This window comes from Mauremys reevesii, linkage group 11 (genome assembly GCF_016161935.1).
Source record: "Mauremys reevesii isolate NIE-2019 linkage group 11, ASM1616193v1, whole genome shotgun sequence".
Taxonomy (NCBI): domain Eukaryota; kingdom Metazoa; phylum Chordata; order Testudines; family Geoemydidae; genus Mauremys; species Mauremys reevesii.
Genome location: NC_052633.1, coordinates 38,011,368 through 38,031,346, shown reverse-complemented (window position 1 = coordinate 38,031,346; position 19,979 = coordinate 38,011,368). Strand labels below are relative to the sequence as shown.

Below are 19,979 nucleotides of genomic sequence, written 5' to 3'. Positions count from 1 at the left end.
CCAGCGAAGGACAAGCCCAGGCGACAGACCTTGGCCCCTCCAGCTAGAGGCAGATTTGAGCCCCTACCTAAGAGGCCGAGGGAGCAGAGACGCAGGTCCCAGTGCCAGTCCTGCTTGGCCCCGCGACCTGGCCCCTCAAAGGGCAAGAGGCGCTTTGGACTCTTTGGGGGGGGTCACCGGGCCCGTTGCCAGGGAAGCCCCCCCAGTTGATAAAGTTTGTGTTCTGAAACCATTTATCTGCTTTCCGAGTGCAATGGTCCCATATGACATCAGACCAGTGGGTCCTCAGCACCATTTCCAAGGGCTACATGTTGCAGTTCGCTTCGCCACCTCCTCCCCTCCACCACCTCTTGCCCCCGGAGGTCCCCGGGGACCCGGAGCACGCCCTCCTTCTAAACCAGGAGGTGACACGCCTCCTTACACTGGGCGCGGTGGAGAAGGTACCTCAGGAATTCCAGGGCAGAGGGTTTTACTCCTGGTTTTTTCCTGATTCTGAAGGCAAAAGGTGGGCTCAGGCCCATCCTCGACCTGTGGAACCTCAACCAATTTGTGGTCCATTACAAGTTCTGTATGCTTTCCCTGGCCTCTCTTATTCCTAGGGGGATTGGTTCGCAGCCCTGGACCTCCAGGATGCGTATTTCCACATCCATATTTTCGAGGGTCACAGGCACTTCCTCCACGTCCGGGTAGGGCAGGACCACTACCAGTTTATGTTCCTTCCCTTTGGCCTCTCCACAGCCCCCAGGGTTTTTACCAAAGGCATGGCGGTAGTGGCAGCCCACCTCAGGAGGATAGGGCTGCAAATTTTCCCCTACCTGGACGACTGGCTGCTCAAGGGCAAGTCCCGGTCCCAGGTGCAGGCCCAGATGGAATTTCTGCTGGCCACTTGTGAGAGTCTAGGCTTAGTGGTGAACGAGGACAAGTCCACGTTAGTGCCAGTTCAGCGCATACACTTCATTGGGGCGCTGTTAGACTCGGTGATGGCCATGGCCTCTCTCCCCCGGGACAGGTTCGAGACACTCAAAAGTCTCATAGCTTCAGTCATGGCCTTCCCCGTGACAATGACAAGGGTGTGCCTTCAAATATTAGGCCACATGGCAGCATGCACCTCCGTGGTGCGACATGCCAGACTCAGAATGAGGCCCCTCCAACTCTGGCTGGCCTCCCAATATTCCCAGGCCAGGGACGACCTGGACAAGGTGGTCATGTTACCTCCCAACGTAGTAGCCGACCTGCCATGGTGGTCCCGCCTGAGCAACATGTTACCAGGGATTCCCTTCCGAGAGACCCCTCCCACACTAGATCTGGTGACAGATGCCTCGGACCTGGGGTGGGGAGCCCATACGGGGAGCTTCCAAACCCAGGGCAGATGGTCGACCTCGGAATTGTCCCTGCACATAAACGTCAGGGAACTCAGGGCGGTTCGCCTGGCGTGCATAGCTTTCAGCTCGCACCTGCGGGGAAAGATGGTCAGAGTCCTCACAGACAATACGACCGTGATGTATTACATCAACAGGCAAGGGGGCACACGCTCCTCGGCCTTGTGCCAGGAAGCCCTGGACCTATGGGAATTCTGCATAGCCCACAATATCTCTCTGAGGGCTTTTCACCTACCTGGCACTCACAATACGCGAGCCGATCACCTCAGCAGGGTTTTCTCCCGCCAATATGAGTGGTAACTCCACTGGGAGGTCTCTCGGCAACTCTTCAGAGAGTGGGAAGCTCCCCAGGTAGATCTCTTTGCTAACGCCCAGATTCATCTCTGCCCCCAGTTCTGATCCAGGGCCGGGGTAGGCAGGAGGGTGATCTCGGAAGCATTCCTGATTCGGTGGTTGGGCCACCTGTTCTATGCCTTTCCAACATTTCCCCTGATAAGCAAGGGTTATCCTCATAGCCCCGGATTGGGCCCGGCAATATTGGTACAAAACCCTCCTGCAGCTTCTAGCGGCCCCCCCCTGCGCAGGCTGCCACTTTGGCCGGATCTTCTCTCCCAGGATGGGGGATGCCTCCTCCATCCCAACCTGGCCGCACTTCATCTGACAGCATGGCTGCTCCATGGTTAGACAAGGAGGAAGGAAGGTGTTCGGAGGATGTCAGGCAAGTTCTGCTGGAAAGCAGAAAGCCATCCACACAACAGACCTACCTGGCCAAATGGTCTAGGTTCTCTAGGTGGGTGAGAGAAAGGGGTATTTCCCCATCATCCTCGTTGCTCCAACCCATTCTTGATTACCTCTGGTCCCTTAGGGGCTAGCTCCCGCCTCGATTAGGGTACACTTAGCAGCCATTTCGGCTTTCCATCCTCCAGTGCATGGTCACTCAGTATTTTCCCATCACATGACATCCAGGTTTTTGAAAAGACTGGATCGGGCATTCCCTTACGCCAGGCCCCTGGTCCCGCTATGGGACCTGAACCTAGTGCTCTCCCGCCTCATGGGTCCTCCTTTTGAACCCTTGGCCACGTGTTCCTGGTCCCGCATATCATGGAAGGTAGTGTTCCTGGTGTTGATCACCTCATCCCTCTGTGTCTCGGAGTTTAGGGCCCTAACCTCGGAACCCCCGTATACGGTCTTCCACAGGGATAAGGTCCAGCTTCGTCCACACCCGGCTTTTCTGCCGAAAGTGATCTCGGTTTTTCATATGGATCAGGACATTTTCCTTTCGATACTCTGTCCCAAGCCCCATTCCTCTGATGAGGAACAACGCCTACACATGCTAGATATGTGTAGGGTGCTGGCCTTTTACCTAGACCGAACCAGACCATTACGGAAATCCCCGCAACTTTTCGTTGCGTCGGCCGAATGCATGAGGGGGCAACCGGTTTCTACCCAGCAAATTTCCCGCTGGATCACCTCATGCATACACACGTGTTACGACCTGGCAGGGATTCCCCCGCTGCCTAGCGTGAAGGCGCATTCTACGAGAGCTCAGGACTCGTCAGCTGCATACATAGGACATTTGTAGAGCTGCCACGTGATCCTCTGTCCACACCTTTTCATTGCACTATGCAATTATCTCCCAAACACAAGATGATGCCGGGTTTGGTAGGGCGGTACTCCATCCCGGAAACCCTTAAACTCCTACCCACCTCCATCAGATATAGCTTGGAGTCACCTACTGTGGAATACACATGAGCAATCACTCGAAGAAGAAAGGACAGTTACCTGTTCTGTAACTGGCATTCTTCGAGATGTGTTGCTCAGGTGTATTCCACATCCTGCCCTCCTTCCCCTCTGTCGGAGTTGTCTGGCAAGAAGGAACTGAAGGTGGGGGGAATGTGCAGCTCCCCTTATAGCACGATATAGAGGTGCCACTCTAGGGGTCGCAGTGGTGCTCCCCCACTACAGGTACTGCTAAAGGAAAAACTTCCGGCACCGGTGCACAGGTGGCGAGCACACACACCTACTGTGGAATACACCTGAGCAACACATCTCGAAGAACGCCGGTTACGGAATAGGTAGCTGTCCTTTCTTTATCCCTCCCTACTTATTTTTACTGCTCACTACTTCCCAGACATCTCAGATAGGAGATAGTGGGCCACAGAATGGGAAAATCTTGCCCAGTAATGTCCTTTCTGCTAGCAGCATCTCCAGCAATTGCCCCCACCCCCTGCTATGTCTTAAATAGCCAAGGAACAACATTTAATTTTTTATGACTACCGTTTGTGGGCCCATTAGCCTAGGTCACTGGTTGGTATTCAGTTAATTCTAACAGTTTTTACTCAGTAATTACTTTGTAATTAATTATCTGGCGGGAAGCTGGAGAAGGGAGCATGGCCGGCACCACCTGTATTACAACAACAATGACCCACCTCTGGAAGTGCAGAGGGGAGGGGAACAGCCAATCCTCATAATAAATTAGAGAAGTTTAAAGGCTGTTTTAAATGATGCCGGCTGCCAATGCCCTCCTGCAGTCAGCTGGGTACAAGGATATCGCAGCCATACCCCTTATGGCAGCAACCAGGGGAGGAGGTAGCATACGAGCTCTGCTATGTTAGCTTCATACCGCTTGAAGAGTCCTCTATGCTACCTAGGTACATCATGATGTATGCCTAAGTACATCAGCTTTAGGGCTTCTCTGTGCTGCCAGAGCAATGCAAAGCTGCCGTAGCACACTGGAGAACTGGGGCCAAATAGTGTTCCTTTAAGAACTGAATCGACTAGTTTTCAGTAAATGTTATTGTAGGGTAAAAGGCTGTTGGTTTAGGATAGTTGATTCATTCATTACAGACACAAAATCAGGTTATATACCACTAAGGGCTCGTCTACACGGTGCTTTAGTCTGCACCAGAGAGGTGAGAATTTTAGTTTTTACTTGCATGTCACAGACCGACTGTCCCATGTGGATCCTGCTAGTATGCACTAGAAGTTCCCCAGAGCACATTAATATAGTACTGTTTGAAACGGGACTACATTAACATGTGCTAGGGAGCTTTTAGTGCATGCCAGCAGGGTCCACAGGTATCAGTTAGTGCGCAACATGTTAGTGTGGGCTAAAATTTACATCCCTCTGGTACAGTTTAAAGTACCGTGTAGACAAGCCTTAAGGCTCTAAAGTTCTTCTGTACCATTTGTATGTGTAGTTTGTTTTCTAAGATTAGTCTACTGCTTATCATGCTGGGTTGCAAGGTACATGATATTGTATTTAGAAACAAAATGAATGAGTAGTAGGTAAAAAATGTTTATCTAGTAGAATGATAAAGGTATGTGACAGAACTTACACTTGCACTAATGTTTAATAAAATATATCTTTTTAAGTGACTTCTAATTGTTAAATTAATTCAGAAACAATAATCGGGAAATTGTGTGTTTATTTGTATGGTACTTTCTTGGAGGAAAACATTTAAATATATTCATACACTTACTTTTCTAGGTTGAGGTAGTGGCAAAATATAAAGAGAGAGGAAAAAATAGCAATTTGACTATATTTGCTACATAGCTCAAATTATAAACGCTCTGTTTATTTAAAAAAAAAAGATATTAAAGTGCCTTTTTCCCTCCTCTATATCTTTGTCTGGCCTGGTGACCAGTCCATCTGTAACAGCCACTGGGGATAGGTCGTGTCTGGTTGGTTACCTTATTGTATTTTGTTGGGGGCACCATAACAGGCCCCCTTCTCGCCCTTTGGATCACCACAAAAAGTTTGGACACTTCCGAGTTTATAAGTACCAGTATGTTATGTATTAGGTCTCCTCTACCACTTCACCAGCACAGTCCCTTGTGCAGCAACATACAATTGGATGTAAACTTCCCCAATAGTCCATTCTCTGGGCATGGAGAGGCAAGACTTCACTATCGTGAGATCCTCTACCCTGCGGCTCTGGCCAGCCTTCCCCTTTCACTTCCTTTCTGTCCTTTAACTGTTCCCAGAAGATGGGTTGATTGCTGTCATTACTTCATCAGCCTCTGGCCCAGTGGTGTGCCCCATCTAAGTAATCTGATTGCGGGCGGTGAGACATTTTGCTGACGTTGACCGTCGGCAGGCACGGCCCCCCGCAGCTCCTAGTGGCTGCAGTTTGCCAATGGGAGCTGTGGGAAGCAGCCGGCCAGCGGCAAAGGGGCATTACAGGGATCAACAGCAGTGCCATGTGAAAGTGAAGGAACTATGCCAAACATACCACAAAGCGAAGGAGGGCAACAAGAAATCTGCTGCTGCCCCGCAGACCTGCCACTTTTACAACGAACTGCTTGCCATACTTGGTAGAGACCCAACCAGCACCCTGCAGACAAGTTTGGATACCTTGGAGACGCCAGAGATAGACGCTTCTGCCATGAACAGCGTGGAGGAAGAGGAGGGAGGAAACACGGTGGGGGACTCAAACCATGGCATGTTCCAGGACCAGTTTCAAACTCTGCAGAAGTCTAGCCAGTCCTGCCTGACAAGCACAATTGAGCCCGCTGAGGAGAAGGGGAAGGGAGCTTGAGTAAGTGTTTACGTGCATTATTCCTTGTGTTTTTTTGTTTTGTTTTGTTTTTGCTTTTCCTTTCTCTAAAACCTTATTTCCCTCCCTGCTTCCCTCCCGTGTTTGACAAAAGTATTGACTTTTTTTGCTTACTGGCATTATGTTAGGGAATAAATCCTAAGAAGGGTTTTATGGTATTTTAGTTACACAGTCCATATCAGAATAGTGTTCTGTTCTCAAGGAGGGGTAGAACTAACAGAGGTAGAGTTGGCGACACATCAGCTTTTCAATTCTTTGGCTGGTTGGGCTAGGTGGTGGGCCATGCAGAGTACTCTGTTTATCAGAATAGGATTTCTCTTCTATCCTCTTGAGAAATCTTGATGAAACTTTCATGGAGATGCTCTGCCATCCTCTCCCAAAGATTTCTAGGGGTGACGGCCTAATTTCTTCCCCTGAGATGGGAAACTTTCCCATGCCACACTGTGGTGAATTCAGCTTGTACCATTGAAGTAAATAGGCTGGCAGCACACACTGCAGCTGCAGCCGGGAGCTCTGTGTCTTTGTGACCCTCAGGAGTGAGATATCAGCCAAAATAACCCCTTCCTGTGAAAATTCATAGATGCCAAGGCCAGAAGGGACCATTGTCATTACCTAGTCTGACCTCTTTCTTGAATTATGGGCACCAGAATTGAACACAGTATTCCGGTAGCAGTCACACCAGTGCCAAATATAGAGGTAAAATAACCTCTCTACTCCTACTCGAGATTCCCCTATTTATACATGCTAGGATCACATTAGCTCTTTTGGCCACAGTGTCACAATGGGAGCTCATGTTCAGCTGATTATCCACCATCATCCTCCGATCTTTTTCAGGGGCACTGCTTCCCCAGATAGAGGCCCCCATCCTATAAGCATGGCCTATAATATTTATTTGTAGATGTATGCCTTTATATTTAGCCATATTAAGCACATATTGTTTGCTTGCCCACTTTACCAAGCAATCTAGATTACTTTCAATCAGTGACCTGTCCTCTTCATTATTTACCACTCTCCAACTGTTGTCATTTGCAAACTTTATCAGGGATGAGTTTGTTTTCTTCCAGGTCATTGATAAAAATGTTAAATAACATAGGGCCAAGAACAGTCCCCACTGGATACACTGCTGGAAACACATCAGCTCGATAATGATTCCCCATTTACAATTACATTGTCTCGCGGCCCACAATCAGATTACTCTGATGGGCCGCAGGTTGCCCACCACTGTCTTTGGGGGACCCAGCTATTTACCTCTCTCCGTTGTGAAAAATGGTCATCTTTTGTTTCCTATATTTTAACTAGTTACTAGGACCTTCCCTCTTATCCCACGACAGCTTACTTTGCTTAAGAACCTTTGGTGAGGCACCTTGTCAAAGGCTTTCTGAAAGTCCAAGTACACTGTATCCCTCAAACAATTCTAATAGATTGGTGTGGCATGATTTCCCTTTACAAAAGCCATGTTGACTCGTCCCCAACATATCGCATTTATCTATGTATCTGATGATTCTGTTCTTTACTTGCCTGGTAGTGAAGTTAGGCTTACAGAAGTGATCCTGGCAATTAGCGGTCAGAAGTCTTTTTTAAAAAATAGGTGTTACATTAGCTACCATCCAGTCATCTGGTACAGAGGCTGATTTAAATGATAGATTACATACCAGAGTTAGTAGTTCTGCAATGTCATATCTGAGTTGCTTCCGAACTCTTGAGTGAATACCATCTGGTCCTGGAGACTTATTACTGTTTAATTTATCAATTTGTTCCCAAACCTCCTCTAATGACACCTCAATCTAGGACAGTTCCTCAGATTTGTTACCTAAAAAGAATGACTCAACTGTGGGGATCTCCCCCACATCCTCTGCACTGAATACTAATGCAAAGAATTCATTAGCTTCTCCACAATAGCCGTGTCTTTCTTGAGTGCTCCTTTAGCACCTCAGTATTCCAGTTCTTTCTTGGCCTGCTTTATTAGGCTTTTTTGCTTAACTTGCCAGAATTTATGCTCCTTTTCTGTTTTCCTTATTAAATTTGACTTCTAATTTTTAAAGGATGTCTTTTTGCCTCTTACCGTCTGTTTTACTCTGTTGTTTAACCATGCTGGAATTTTTTTTGATCTTACTGTGTTTTTTATTTGTGGTATACATTTAGTTTGGGCCTCTATTACGGTGTTTTTAAATAGTCTCCATGCAGTCGGCACACACTGCACCCTTGCAACTGTTCTTTTTAATTTCCATTTAACTAGCTTCCTCATTTTTGTGTAGTTCCCCTTTTTGAAGTGAAATGCTACCGTGGTGGGATTCTTTAGCATCGGCCACCCCCCACCAAGGATGTTAAATTTAATTACATTATGGTTGCTATTATGGAGCAGTTCAGCTATATTCACCTCTTGGATCAGATCCTGCATTCCACTTATGACTAAATCAAGATTTGCCTCTCCCCTTGTGAATTCTAGGACAAGCTGGTCCAAACAGCAGTCTTTTAATATGTCTATAAATTTTATTCTGCATCCCTTCCTGAGATGACATGTACCCAGTCAGTAGGATAGTTGAAATCCCCCATTATTTTCTGCCTTTGTAGCCTCTCTAATCTCTCTGAGCATTTCACAGTCACCATCACCATCCTGGTCAGTAGTATATTCCTACTGCTATATTCTTGTTGCTCAAGCATGGAATTTCTATCCATAGAGTTTCTGTGGTACAGTTTGAGTCATTTAAGATTTTTACTTTATTTGGCTCTATGCTTTTTTCCATATATAGCGCTATTCTCCCACCAGCATGACTTACTCTGTCATTCCTGTATGTTTTGTACCTTGGTATTACCATGTCCCATTGATTACCTTCATACCATCAAGTTTCTGTGATGCCTATTATATCAATATTCCCATTTAATGTCAGGCACTGTAGTTCACCCATCTTAGTATGTAGACTTCTAGCATTTGTGTATAAGCACTTGTACATTTTGTCAATATTCAATGACAATGTGTTATATTTAAATGAGACCTTTTTTATGTTTGTTCGTCACTAGCTGCTACCTATACTCCTGCCATTAATTTTTAGTTTTGTGATCAGTTCTTATTTATCAGTTCGGACAAAAGTCTCAAAAAATTCCTCTGCATTGGCTGCAACACTTCGTTAGGAAATTGTCAGCTATAATGTTTAGAAATTCTAAGGGTGTTTTAGTATTGGCAGCATGGGACCTCCTGCATATATCACTCAGATTGAAGTCCCCCAGGATGATGCAGCTGTTTTTCCTACGAATTATAGATAAGTGTGTAAGGAGAAAGCCATCCTGTTCCCTAGTGTGATTTGGTGGTCTGTAGCAGACACCAACCAATAGCCCATCTTGTGTTTTGTCTCTTAGGACATTGATTTGTAAGCATTCAAGATAATTTTCTTCCAAGTTACCAGTGACTCAAAAGAAGTATGACCATTTTGGTCATAGAGTGCCACTCCTGCTCTCCATTTGCCTACTCAATCCTTCCTAAATAGGTTATAGCCATTGATTTTAACATTGCAGTTGTGCAAATCATCCCATCAGGTTTCAGTAAAAGCAGCTAGACTGAATTTATGCTCATAAACGAGCAATTCCAGTTCCTCTTTTTTGTTACCCAGGCTCTTAGCATATGTGTAAAGGCAATTCAGGAATTTCTTTTCTTCATGTCCTCTGGATCCCTGATTAATATTGTCCTTAACATCTTGCTTTTGTGCTAAGTGAGTGCTCTTATCTTCCCTCTTTTTACCCTCCCCTTTTGCTATTAAACTAGTGCCAATATATTCCCTGCCATTGCCCTATACCTGTACCAGAGGGGATGAAGGGAGTGTAACACTAAACTTCATAGCAACATGGAACAGAACACCCCCTGCTCCGACTCCTCCATACTCACCATGGTTTGAGATAGAGAGTGGTGCTGTAGCGAGGCACTCCAAAGCCACAGTGCCAATAAAGCATTTCTTATTAAAAGTGTTTATGGGAATGACATAAGGCAGTGTTGAGACTTTTCTTTTCCATTGTGACTATAAATCTAATGGTGTATCTGTCTGGTTTTATCAGCAGCTTCTGGTGTGATGGCCTAGAGGGGTCCCCCCCACTGAACATCTGACCCTGATCAGGAGGAGAAGGAAGAGGATTAATGAGTATAGGTTATGCAAGATCCATCCTCCCAGCCACAGTTGCCTTGGACCATGATCAAAGGGCTTGGCAGTGCCCTTCAGATCGTGAACAAGGAGAAAGACTGAGAATGGAGAGAGTGGTTGCTGCAGAAGAGGCAAAAGAACCAAGAGGTGCATCAGGAAACGTACCAGGACATAAAGGGGTTGCTCAGGCAACAAACACAAATGTTGCAGAGCATGGTTGACCTACAGGCCCAGAGATTCCAGACCCAGCAGCCTTTGTAGTCCTTGGAGAACTTCATGGTTCCTGCCCCCAACAACTCCCACCATACCACATGGCACCACAGTGTACATCCTTACACCTACCACTCCACCCGGGGGACAACAAAGAGAACCAAAGCTACACATATACCGACCTGAGAAAATTAGTAGTCACAATGGACTACACTTATCTACTGTTTACTTACATGGACATAAAATGTTTATTGTTTACTTCCATTTTCACCTGGGTTTGTAAACTGTGTTTCTCCCTCTTAACAGTGCTGGTTAAAAAAAAATTTAGCCTTGTATGTCTTTGTTTGCACTTTAATTTGGTTAACTGCTATTTTCCACATAGTTTTTGGAAAGTCTCAGTATCTTTATTAGTTCACACCAGGCACTGCAGAACACATAATGGGAGGCAAAGACACAGTGTACATCAAGCATTCCGGAATTCATAGTGGCAGGCTTGGATCAAACCAATATATAATCTAAAACACATGACAGACACTATTTCATGAAAACTGTGCTATGGCTGACTCTTGACATGCTCTTTTAAAGCCTCCCTCAACTGTACAGCACTGGTGGTAGCCTTTTTCCCTTCACCTCACAGATATTACGTAGGTCACAATATGCAAACCATTGGGGTGTTTTTCTTGCTGAGATCCAATCTACTGAGATCCAATCCAGAGTCCCTTCAGTCTACCAAAAGCACATTCAACAGTCATGGAGCACTTGATGAGCCAGTAGTTGAATCTTTCCTTGGTGCTGTCGAGGTGGCCTGTGCACAGCTTCATGAGCCAAGGAAAGTAAGTGGTAGGCAGGGTCACTATTGGCATTTCAATATTGTCAGTGGTAATCTGCCAGTCGGGGAAGAATGTTGCTGGTTGCAGCTCTCTGAATAGTCCTGTGTTCTTAAAAATGTGTGTGTCATACACCTTCCCTGACCAGCCCACATTGTTACCTGTGAAATATCCCTGATGATCATGAGCGCTTTTATGACGATGGAAAAGTAGCCTTTTCTGTTAATGTGCTCTGTAGCAAGGTGGGTTGGTGCCAAAATAGTGCTTTGCCTGCTACCTGTCATCCTACCGTAGTTTGGGAACCCCATTGCTGCAGATCCATCTGTGATGTCCTGCACATTGCCGAGTGTCACAGTCCGATATAGCAGGAGACATTTAATGGCTCTACAAATTTCCATCACTATGGCCCAAACTGTGGGTTTTCCAGCTCTAAAATGATTTCCCACTGACCAATAGCAATTCAGTATTGCAAGCTTCCAGAGTGCAACTGCCACACTCTTCTCCACTGTCAATGCAGCTCTCATTCTGGTGTCCCTGTGCTGAAGGGCTGGGGTGAACTCAGCACGCAGGTCCAAGAATGTGGCCTTTTATATTCAAAAGTTCTGCAGCCAGTGCTTATCATCCTAAATGTGCATTATGACAATGGAGTCCCAACAGTCGGGACTCGCTCTCTACCACGTGAAGCTGCTCCAAAAATGCCAGCAGCAACCTGGAATGTTTTTTCACTGTGCCCATTAGCTTCTAGTTATTGTGCTCGAACATCTCCACATTGTTCTCATCTCAGTCCTAATTGTAGTAGTACTTCCTCAAGCTGTGCACATACTGGACAATGATGCTTCCTGGATGTATTAGCAATGCACATAAGAACTGTGATGAGCTCTGCAGGCGCCATGCTTCTGTTAGAGTGATGGTGTAGACCAAAAAGTGCTGCGTGGGACTGTGAGAGTTTTGAAAAATTATTGGATGTGGCTAAAATTATTGGATGTGGAAAGTAGTATGGGATATAGAAATCAGCATGATAGGAACTTCTAATACTTGACTCATATTTTTAGACAGTAATTAAAGTAGATTATCTCCTACTTTGTGATGGACTGTTTTGCCCTCCCTCATGTACAATGTTGCACAGTACTACAATGATGACAAGTGTCCACCTTCCTCTGAAGCACTAAATATTGGACACTGCTGGAGTCCATTTGACAAACCAGTAATCTGATCAAGAATGACAAATCCTGTGTTCCCGTGTAGAGCAACACATACGATGATTTAAATCACATATTATGATTTAAAATACTGAAAAATTACTATCAAGTGTCACTGTGGAGTTCCAAGTTTGTATTTGTGACTTTGGAATCAGTTGTGCTCAGTTTGCAGTAAATAGATTGATTTTTTTCTAGCCCTACAAACTCAGCCTGGGCTCTGAAAGTTAAAGTGGATTCTCTCCATCACACACACCATCACCAACAATAAAGAGCTTACAGGCCAAATTAGCCCTTTAGGGTGTATGTCTTCACTGCAGTTGGAGGTGTGATTGCAGCATGTGTAGACATGTCTGAGCTAGCTTTGATTTAGCTAGCTCAGGTGCCAACTGCAGCATGAGCTAGCTGCCAGAGACCGTACCCAGGCTCACTGGGGGGCTTGTACTTGGGTAGCTAGCCCGTGCTGCCATGGCTTCACTGCAGTTGGTACCTGGACTAGCTAGTTCAAAGCTGGCTTGTGTATGTCTACACATGCTGCAGATAGACCTCCGACTGTGGTGTAGACATACCCTTAGTTACACCTGTGCAACCACACTTCTGTTAATGGGTTTGCACAGATGTCACTGTTCAGAACAAAGTACTTTGTAAATAATTCTGTTGACGATGAACAAGAAGGAATAGAATCCACCTTGCTTTCTTAGCAGTGTTGGCTCTGCAGGGATAAGAACAGAGAAAAGCAGTACAACTTATTTTAGTCCCTCAGGTCAGTAGATGAAATTCTGAATATGCAAATGGAGCAGACCTCCTGTGTAAAAAGGTGACATTTTTACATCGTTGCTTTTCTGACCAGAACTGTGCTCATCAAACTTTTTTTTTAACCATCCCAATGTACCTGTCCCCAAATACTTGTCAAGCTCCTGATCTGGCTAATCTGAATTCTGTTTATGCTGAGCCTTTCTACTGTCTTAATTTTAAAGACAGGCACTACTTGCCTGTCTGGGGATAATTAAAAACAAAATGCCTCTTTTACACCCCTGCAGAATACAGCCTGCTGTTAACTACTGAATCCACAGAGTCTTATTGCAGAGTTTTATATGAGGATTACATTTGTCTATAAATAGCTTCAGTCGGTGGTGGTAAATCACCCAGCTTTTGATTTAGAAGCAACATTTTGACACATTATTTATCTTTTTTAATAGAATATGCTTCTGTTGGCTCATTGTATGATTACATTAATAGCAACAGAAGTGAAGACATGGATATGGAGCATATCATGACCTGGGCAACTGACATAGCTAAAGGTAAGAGAGGCTGATTTCTAACAATAACTCCCTCCCATTGATCATTTCTACTTGTGTTTTGGCTCTAAATCCCAGCAGAATATTTTTCATAGGTGACTGTGTATAGAAATACATTGCATAGATATGTCAATATCTAGGTTTGTGGCTTGTCTATATAGGGATAGTCAGGAAAATTAAGATGAAATAAGGTGACCTTAGTGCACTTTAGTTTAAGCAAGACTAAGAGCTTCCCTACACTGAGAAGTGAATTTTGGTTTAAGGTGGGTGGGGTTTGAATTTTAAGTGGAATAGCTATTCCTGATTAAATTCCTGTGTGGACACTTTCCAAGAAGAGTGCCTTATTCCAAATTAGCTTAATCCACTTCCAAAGGGCGTTAGTCAGGAACGGCTATTCCGGAATACCTTCCTGTGTTAGTTAAAGCAAACTGAAATCACTTTACTTCTAAATGAGAGCACCCAACACATGGGGTTTTATGCACTTTAACTAATGTGCTCTAACTTCACACCTTTAGTTAATTTGTCTTAACTTTCCTTAGGGCTGGTCTACACTGAGGGGTTGTCGATCTAAGTTACACAACTTCAGCTACGTGAATAACATAGCTGAAGTCGACTTACTTAGATCTACTTACCGCGGTATCTTCACTGTGGTAAGTCGATGGCTGATGCTCCCCTGTTGACTCCGCTTGCGCCTCTTGTTCTGGTGGAGTACTGGCGTCAACGGGAGAGTGCTTGGCGGTCGATTTATTGCGTCTAGACTAGAAGCGATAAATCAACCCCCGCTGGATCGATCGCTGCCTGTCGATCCAGCCCATAATGTAGACATGTCCTTGGTGTCTAGACAAGCCCTTAGACTACTCAATGGAACAGTTTAATTAGAAATGATCCAAGTAACTTGAGACAGGTGGATGCTATTCTGTATGTATTGTACCACACATAAAAATTTTAAAACACTCTTCAACATTTCCCAAGTAATTTAAGTAATTTTTTAAAAAACAGTCAAAGTGTTAGCAAACAGTTTTTAGTCCCTTTTTGTTGTTAAATACACATTCAAAGACTAGCTAATGCTTTAAGGCCCTGATCCTGCATTCAGATTGGTCAGATCCCTGTGCACATGTGGTGTCCTATAGAAGTCATTGGGCTCTTCAGGAGTCCATGCTAGAGGATCTCAGTGCCCCAGGGCCTAAATGGCTAACCCACAATTTATTTTTATCTATTTTTAAAAGGTTTGTAAATGAAAGTCTTTTTTGGAGTTTAATCTCAAAATACCCAAGATACTGGCTAAATAATTTCATCTGAATAATGAAGGCTAATGGTTACATTTTATATCCTCCAAGCCCTAGAAGAAGGTACAGCAGATAAGGCATTGGGCTTGTCATTATGATTAACTCTATGCAATTATTGTTTAAATCCCAACATTGAGTGTGATGCTTAGACACAAGAGCAAGTTGCAGAATACCTCCGACTGTTGGAACGCAGATCATATTTCTGGTTGATAAGCCTATCTAGGACTCACCCAGCTCTGCCTGCATTGGATGTTTAAAGATAGGAAATGAAATAATAGAAATAAGAGCATAAAAATTACACATTGGGTGGGTGATGTCTCCATCTGTTTATGTTCATGTACATGGCACTGTATTACATGTATACTTTTTACATACTTAGGGCTCTCTACATGCAAATAATCACATAGGCAAGCAGCATTCCTCTTCTAATGTACTATAGGTCCTCATTAACACAAACATTGACAAGCAGTGGCCTTGCTAAGCCAGCATAATTTTAAAACTTTCCCTCATTTTTCTATAGGAATGCACTATTTGCATATGGAGGCTCCAGTCAAAGTAATTCACAGAGATCTGAAGTCTAGAAATGGTAAAGTAACCTTGCACTTAAGTGATTCTATATTTCTACTTTCAGTTAATGTGACAGTTGAACTTTAGCCTTCAAGAGATACAGGGCTAAATCTTCAGCTGTAGCTAAGATATGCAGCTGAGGCAGAGAAAAGGCAGCACTAAGCCATCTTTGTGTTCCCTGCCCTGAATCCTGAGGCTATCTGGGCACCATTCCAGTCCCTGGCATAATTCAGAGCAGTCTGTAGTGCTGCTTTAAATTATGCCTTGCTTCCAGCAGCCAAGGTTTGCCAGGGTATGTTCCCTTTTTCCTGGAAATGTCCTGTATGCTGAGGCCCAGGAAGGGAGGGTGGAGGACTACTATGAACAGTGCAAAACAGCCAAAATGGACTTGAGAATTGGGCCCAGTATCTTCTCTAAAATGTTGTAGTTCTTTCAGCACTGTTTGAACTCTTGCTGATGATAGTGCTTCTGAAGAATGTAAACTGGCTGTGGGGTTTGAATGAAACTGTTCTACTTGGTTAGTTCCAGACCAGTTATGAAACATGCTGAAAAGAGACTTTAATTGAAATATTTACTACTAGTAAGTGGCTTACAAATTATTCGGATTCACCAAATGCTGTATAAGAATGTCATCATGGAGAAATGGCTGGATGTAGTTTCATTCTTAAGTATCTTTTAAAAAAATATTTATTTTGGTTTATAAACTTAATCATTGATGCTATTATTACTAAAGTGAATCTCTGGGAGGAATCATTGTGAGCCTTGATTACTGTAATGGGAGATATTGGACATTTCTTTCCGTATTTGTAGTTTGAATTTTATAGTTAGAAATCTCCTTCCACCTTTTGAATTGGAAAGATTGTTTAAGGGTGATCAAGGCTCACATAAGTTTTTGAGGTAAGCTTATGTAAGGTAAGCTTATTTTTTTGAGCTGAATATCCCCACTAACCAGGGCATAAAAGGCATTCAGAGCATATGTTTCAATTTACCCGTCTGAAAATGTTTATTTAGCTTCCATGAAAGCTTACTGGAGATGTGCCAAAATGTACCATTTTAGGAAGTCGTAGATGGTGATATACTCAAAGGCTGCATGAGACATTTTGACATAGAATACTACATTTAGAGACCTAGTGAGAAATCTGGGTACAGCTGACAAACTTTCATGGAAAGTAAAAAGAGCCTTTAAACAAAAGAAAAGTTGAAACTTCTTAGTGTGCTGAATGATTTCCACAATTTGGTTAACTCAAAACTGACCCAAAACATCCACTTTTTAATAAATACCTTTTAGTATCAGTATTCATTGCTTTATTACTATTGCCATGAGAATTAATCTTCATAAAGTCCTAATCTGGATGTAAGATCAAAATAAGCATAGAAAACCTCTGGATTCCAAAGATGTGGGTGCTTGCTTTGCCCAGGGATTTATCTGTATTCCTCAAAATATCAAATTTCATTTAAAATACAAAGTGGAGACAAGTGTAGTGCTAGTGCTACACTTGTGTAGTGTAGACAAGGTCCTAATGGTGTTCTCTGATGCAGTTATAGGGATTTTGTTTTCCTGTCCACATGAGCCAAAAATAAATAAAAATTAGAAGACAGATGCTCCAAGCTGAGACAGAAAACTATGCTAGTGGTGGATAGCTGCTCTTGTAGAGTGAACACACCCTTATTGTGTACAGCAAGGTCTTGTTTTATCTTCTTTGCTCCACATGGGAAGGAGCTGCAACAAAACCTGGGACCCGGAATTCCTATTTTCCCCATCTCCCAAGTGGTACAAGTAATGACAACTTCTCCTTTCCTCCCTCGCCAGCCAGAGGAGAAGAGGGAGGTGGTGGGGTACTTAATACCCATCTGCTATATGCATTCCAAGAGAGATCGGTACAGTGGAACTCACTTAAAGGTGATAGACAACACAAAAATCCTGAGATTGCACTGTTTTTTGCTTCTTCATGATGATGAATCCCTGGAACATTTTTTATTAAAAAATAAATCCAAAAATGCCTTTTCCCCCTGCTTATATTTTACCTTAGATATTCAATTCACATCTTGTCTGCCCTGATTTTATCTCTGATGACTAGAGAACTAGTGACATGATGATGTCATAGGAGGCAAGAGAGTGAAGGTTGAGATGTGTAGTTGAGAGTAGACAATTTTTTTTCAGTCAAATTCTGTGATTTTTCAGTTTTTGTTTGCAACTATTCAACTTTTCAATAGCTAATTAATTTTGGAGATACTGGACATCTTTGTTAAAAGTTAAATGCCCCCTGCCTCTTCAATTAAGGTGTTAGAGCTTACACTGAACATGAGATCTTTCCCAAGAGGTCTTTCAACAAAACCAGTAAAGACTGTACTTTACATTCCTGGTATTCTAAAGTAAATCAACAACAGAACAATAATTTTGACTAGGTGTTTGGAGGAAACCTTTGGGTGGCAGGGTGTCCGGTGTTTTACATTATGCAGGACGGTATGAGTTCACTTTTATAAACATCTTTATCAGCTTACTATTCGAGTGGAAAGAAACTTCACTCTAAGTAAAGTGACACTTCAGTGTAAGAGGATTGAAAGTCCATTGAAACAATTCTGGACTTTCACTCCACTTTCACTGTAAGTGGAATTTGACTCTAGCTGCATTGCCTACAAGCGGGTTCCACTGTGTTTGCTAATGTGCTGTAAAAGTTAGGGTAAAGGTGATTGTGGCAAGGGTATCTGCTGAAAAGTGTCACTGTGAAACTGAAAAATAATTCAAACATCACACTGAATTTTCTCTGACTTATTTGCAGCTAATGTCAATAAGTGGATACATATAGTGGGTGAAATTGTACCCACAATTACAACTGTGCAAGGTGTTTGAGGAAATGTGTAAGGGAGGATTGAATTATAACGAAGGAGTTAGTTGTAGCCTGTTTCTTTACTAATAAATGAAAATTTAATTTGCTATTAATAGACCTCTTTGTGGATTTTTTTCTAACACAGTTACAGAGTTTATTCATAGACTTTCAGGTATTTGACAAGTCTTCTTCAAACACCTCCCAAGAAATCAAGAGAATTGTGTGTGCCAGTATATTCAAGTCCTGGATCAGTGTGGGATCATTTTTCTTTATAAAATGTCAACTGGTTTGCCATTAAGATGTTAATAACAAGATACATTGTTCTTTGTAATGTAATTTACTACATTTTGTTTCTTGATTTTCCAGTTGTTATAGCTGCTGATGGAGTATTAAAGGTAGGAATATTTTAATTATTTGGAAGGTTTTGCAGCTGCTTTGCCTGATATCTTTGAAGTCAAATGAATGAGAAGTTGGCATTTATTGTTTGTCTTTGCCAGATCTGTGATTTTGGTGCTTCAAGGTTTCACCACCATACGACACACATGTCCTTGGTGGGTACCTTCCCTTGGATGGCTCCAGAAGTTATCCAGAGTCTCCCAGTGTCTGAAACATGTGACACGTATTCATACGGCGTGGTGAGTTGCTTTCATTTCTTTCTCTGCATTAATGGGGCACTGGCATAACTGAGTTAGTCGAATGTAAAATATGAAAATAATGTTCCTAAATAAGGGCAATAGAGAAAGTTCACAAAATTTCATTTCAAAACAGTTTCATATAATTACAAGCTGAAAATTGATCGTATGAGCAACGTCTTGCATGCTTAGTAAGATAAGTATTTGATTAGATTGTGCTGCCTTGCTAATCTGTGAAATGGAAACTGTATTTAAAATACTTTACCTATGTCAGGAGGCAGGAAAGAGTTAGTAAACAGTTTACAGTTTGTAGCTGTGTTGTGTTTGCAAAGGAATGGATATTAGTCTATCAGGAGCAACAGGTTATATTTTAGTAAGTGTATTAGAGAGGGTTGCCTAGAATATTTCCATACAGTTGTGTGTCATGGAGTTGGTTTAAGAAAAGTGGTCTTATGCCACTCTTCCATTGAGATTGCTGTAAGAGTCTGCTACAATCAACTGAGAACTGTTCTCAAAGGTAGAGATGCACTGTATAGAAAGGTTGGTAAAAGTTTTGTGGGTACTGCCACGTATTTAAAGGGAAGGGAATAAAACTGCTTGTAAGCAAATAAATGTGTCAGTGAAGTTTGGGAATATAGGAATTCTTTCACTCTGTTCCTACTCTGCGTCCTTGCAATCAATCCTGCTTCGCCCCACAATTGAAGCTGACAGACATACAGCAGAGAGTAGGGGTGTGTGTGTGTGTGTGTGTGTGTGTGTCTGTCTGTCTCAGTGTGTTAAAGGAGAGGACATGGCAGGAATTAACAAGTCCTTCCTGACATTTTTGTCAGGTTTTTCTTAATCAGTAATGTTTTAAACCAACTCCCCTAGCCATTCATCTTAAAGCGATGACCTAATGGAAGAGAAAAAAAAGCTATGCTGGCAGATCCAAAACTATAGTCTGACTTAATTGAGCTAAGACATATACAGTACTAGGATGTAAGCTAGTAAACGAAAATGTTAATGTAAGCGGTTATTGAAAACAATAAAATATTTCCTGTTGAAGGGAAGCATTTCAGTTCCAAATAGAA

The 19,979-nt window shown here is 43.2% G+C and overlaps 1 protein-coding gene across 2 annotated transcripts in view; it reads left to right on the top strand.

Annotated features, from left to right (window-relative positions):
• The window catches only part of MAP3K20 (mitogen-activated protein kinase kinase kinase 20), a 135,376-nt gene that overhangs the window by 49,490 nt on the left and 65,907 nt on the right, over window positions 1-19,979 (top strand). For both annotated transcript variants that reach the window (XM_039494982.1, XM_039494981.1), the window contains exons 4-7: window positions 13,498-13,599; window positions 15,403-15,468; window positions 18,644-18,672; window positions 18,775-18,912. In XM_039494982.1, the coding sequence (XP_039350916.1) occupies window positions 13,498-13,599; window positions 15,403-15,468; window positions 18,644-18,672; window positions 18,775-18,912 (335 nt within the window). The remainder of the gene's footprint in view (window positions 1-13,497; window positions 13,600-15,402; window positions 15,469-18,643; window positions 18,673-18,774; window positions 18,913-19,979) is intronic.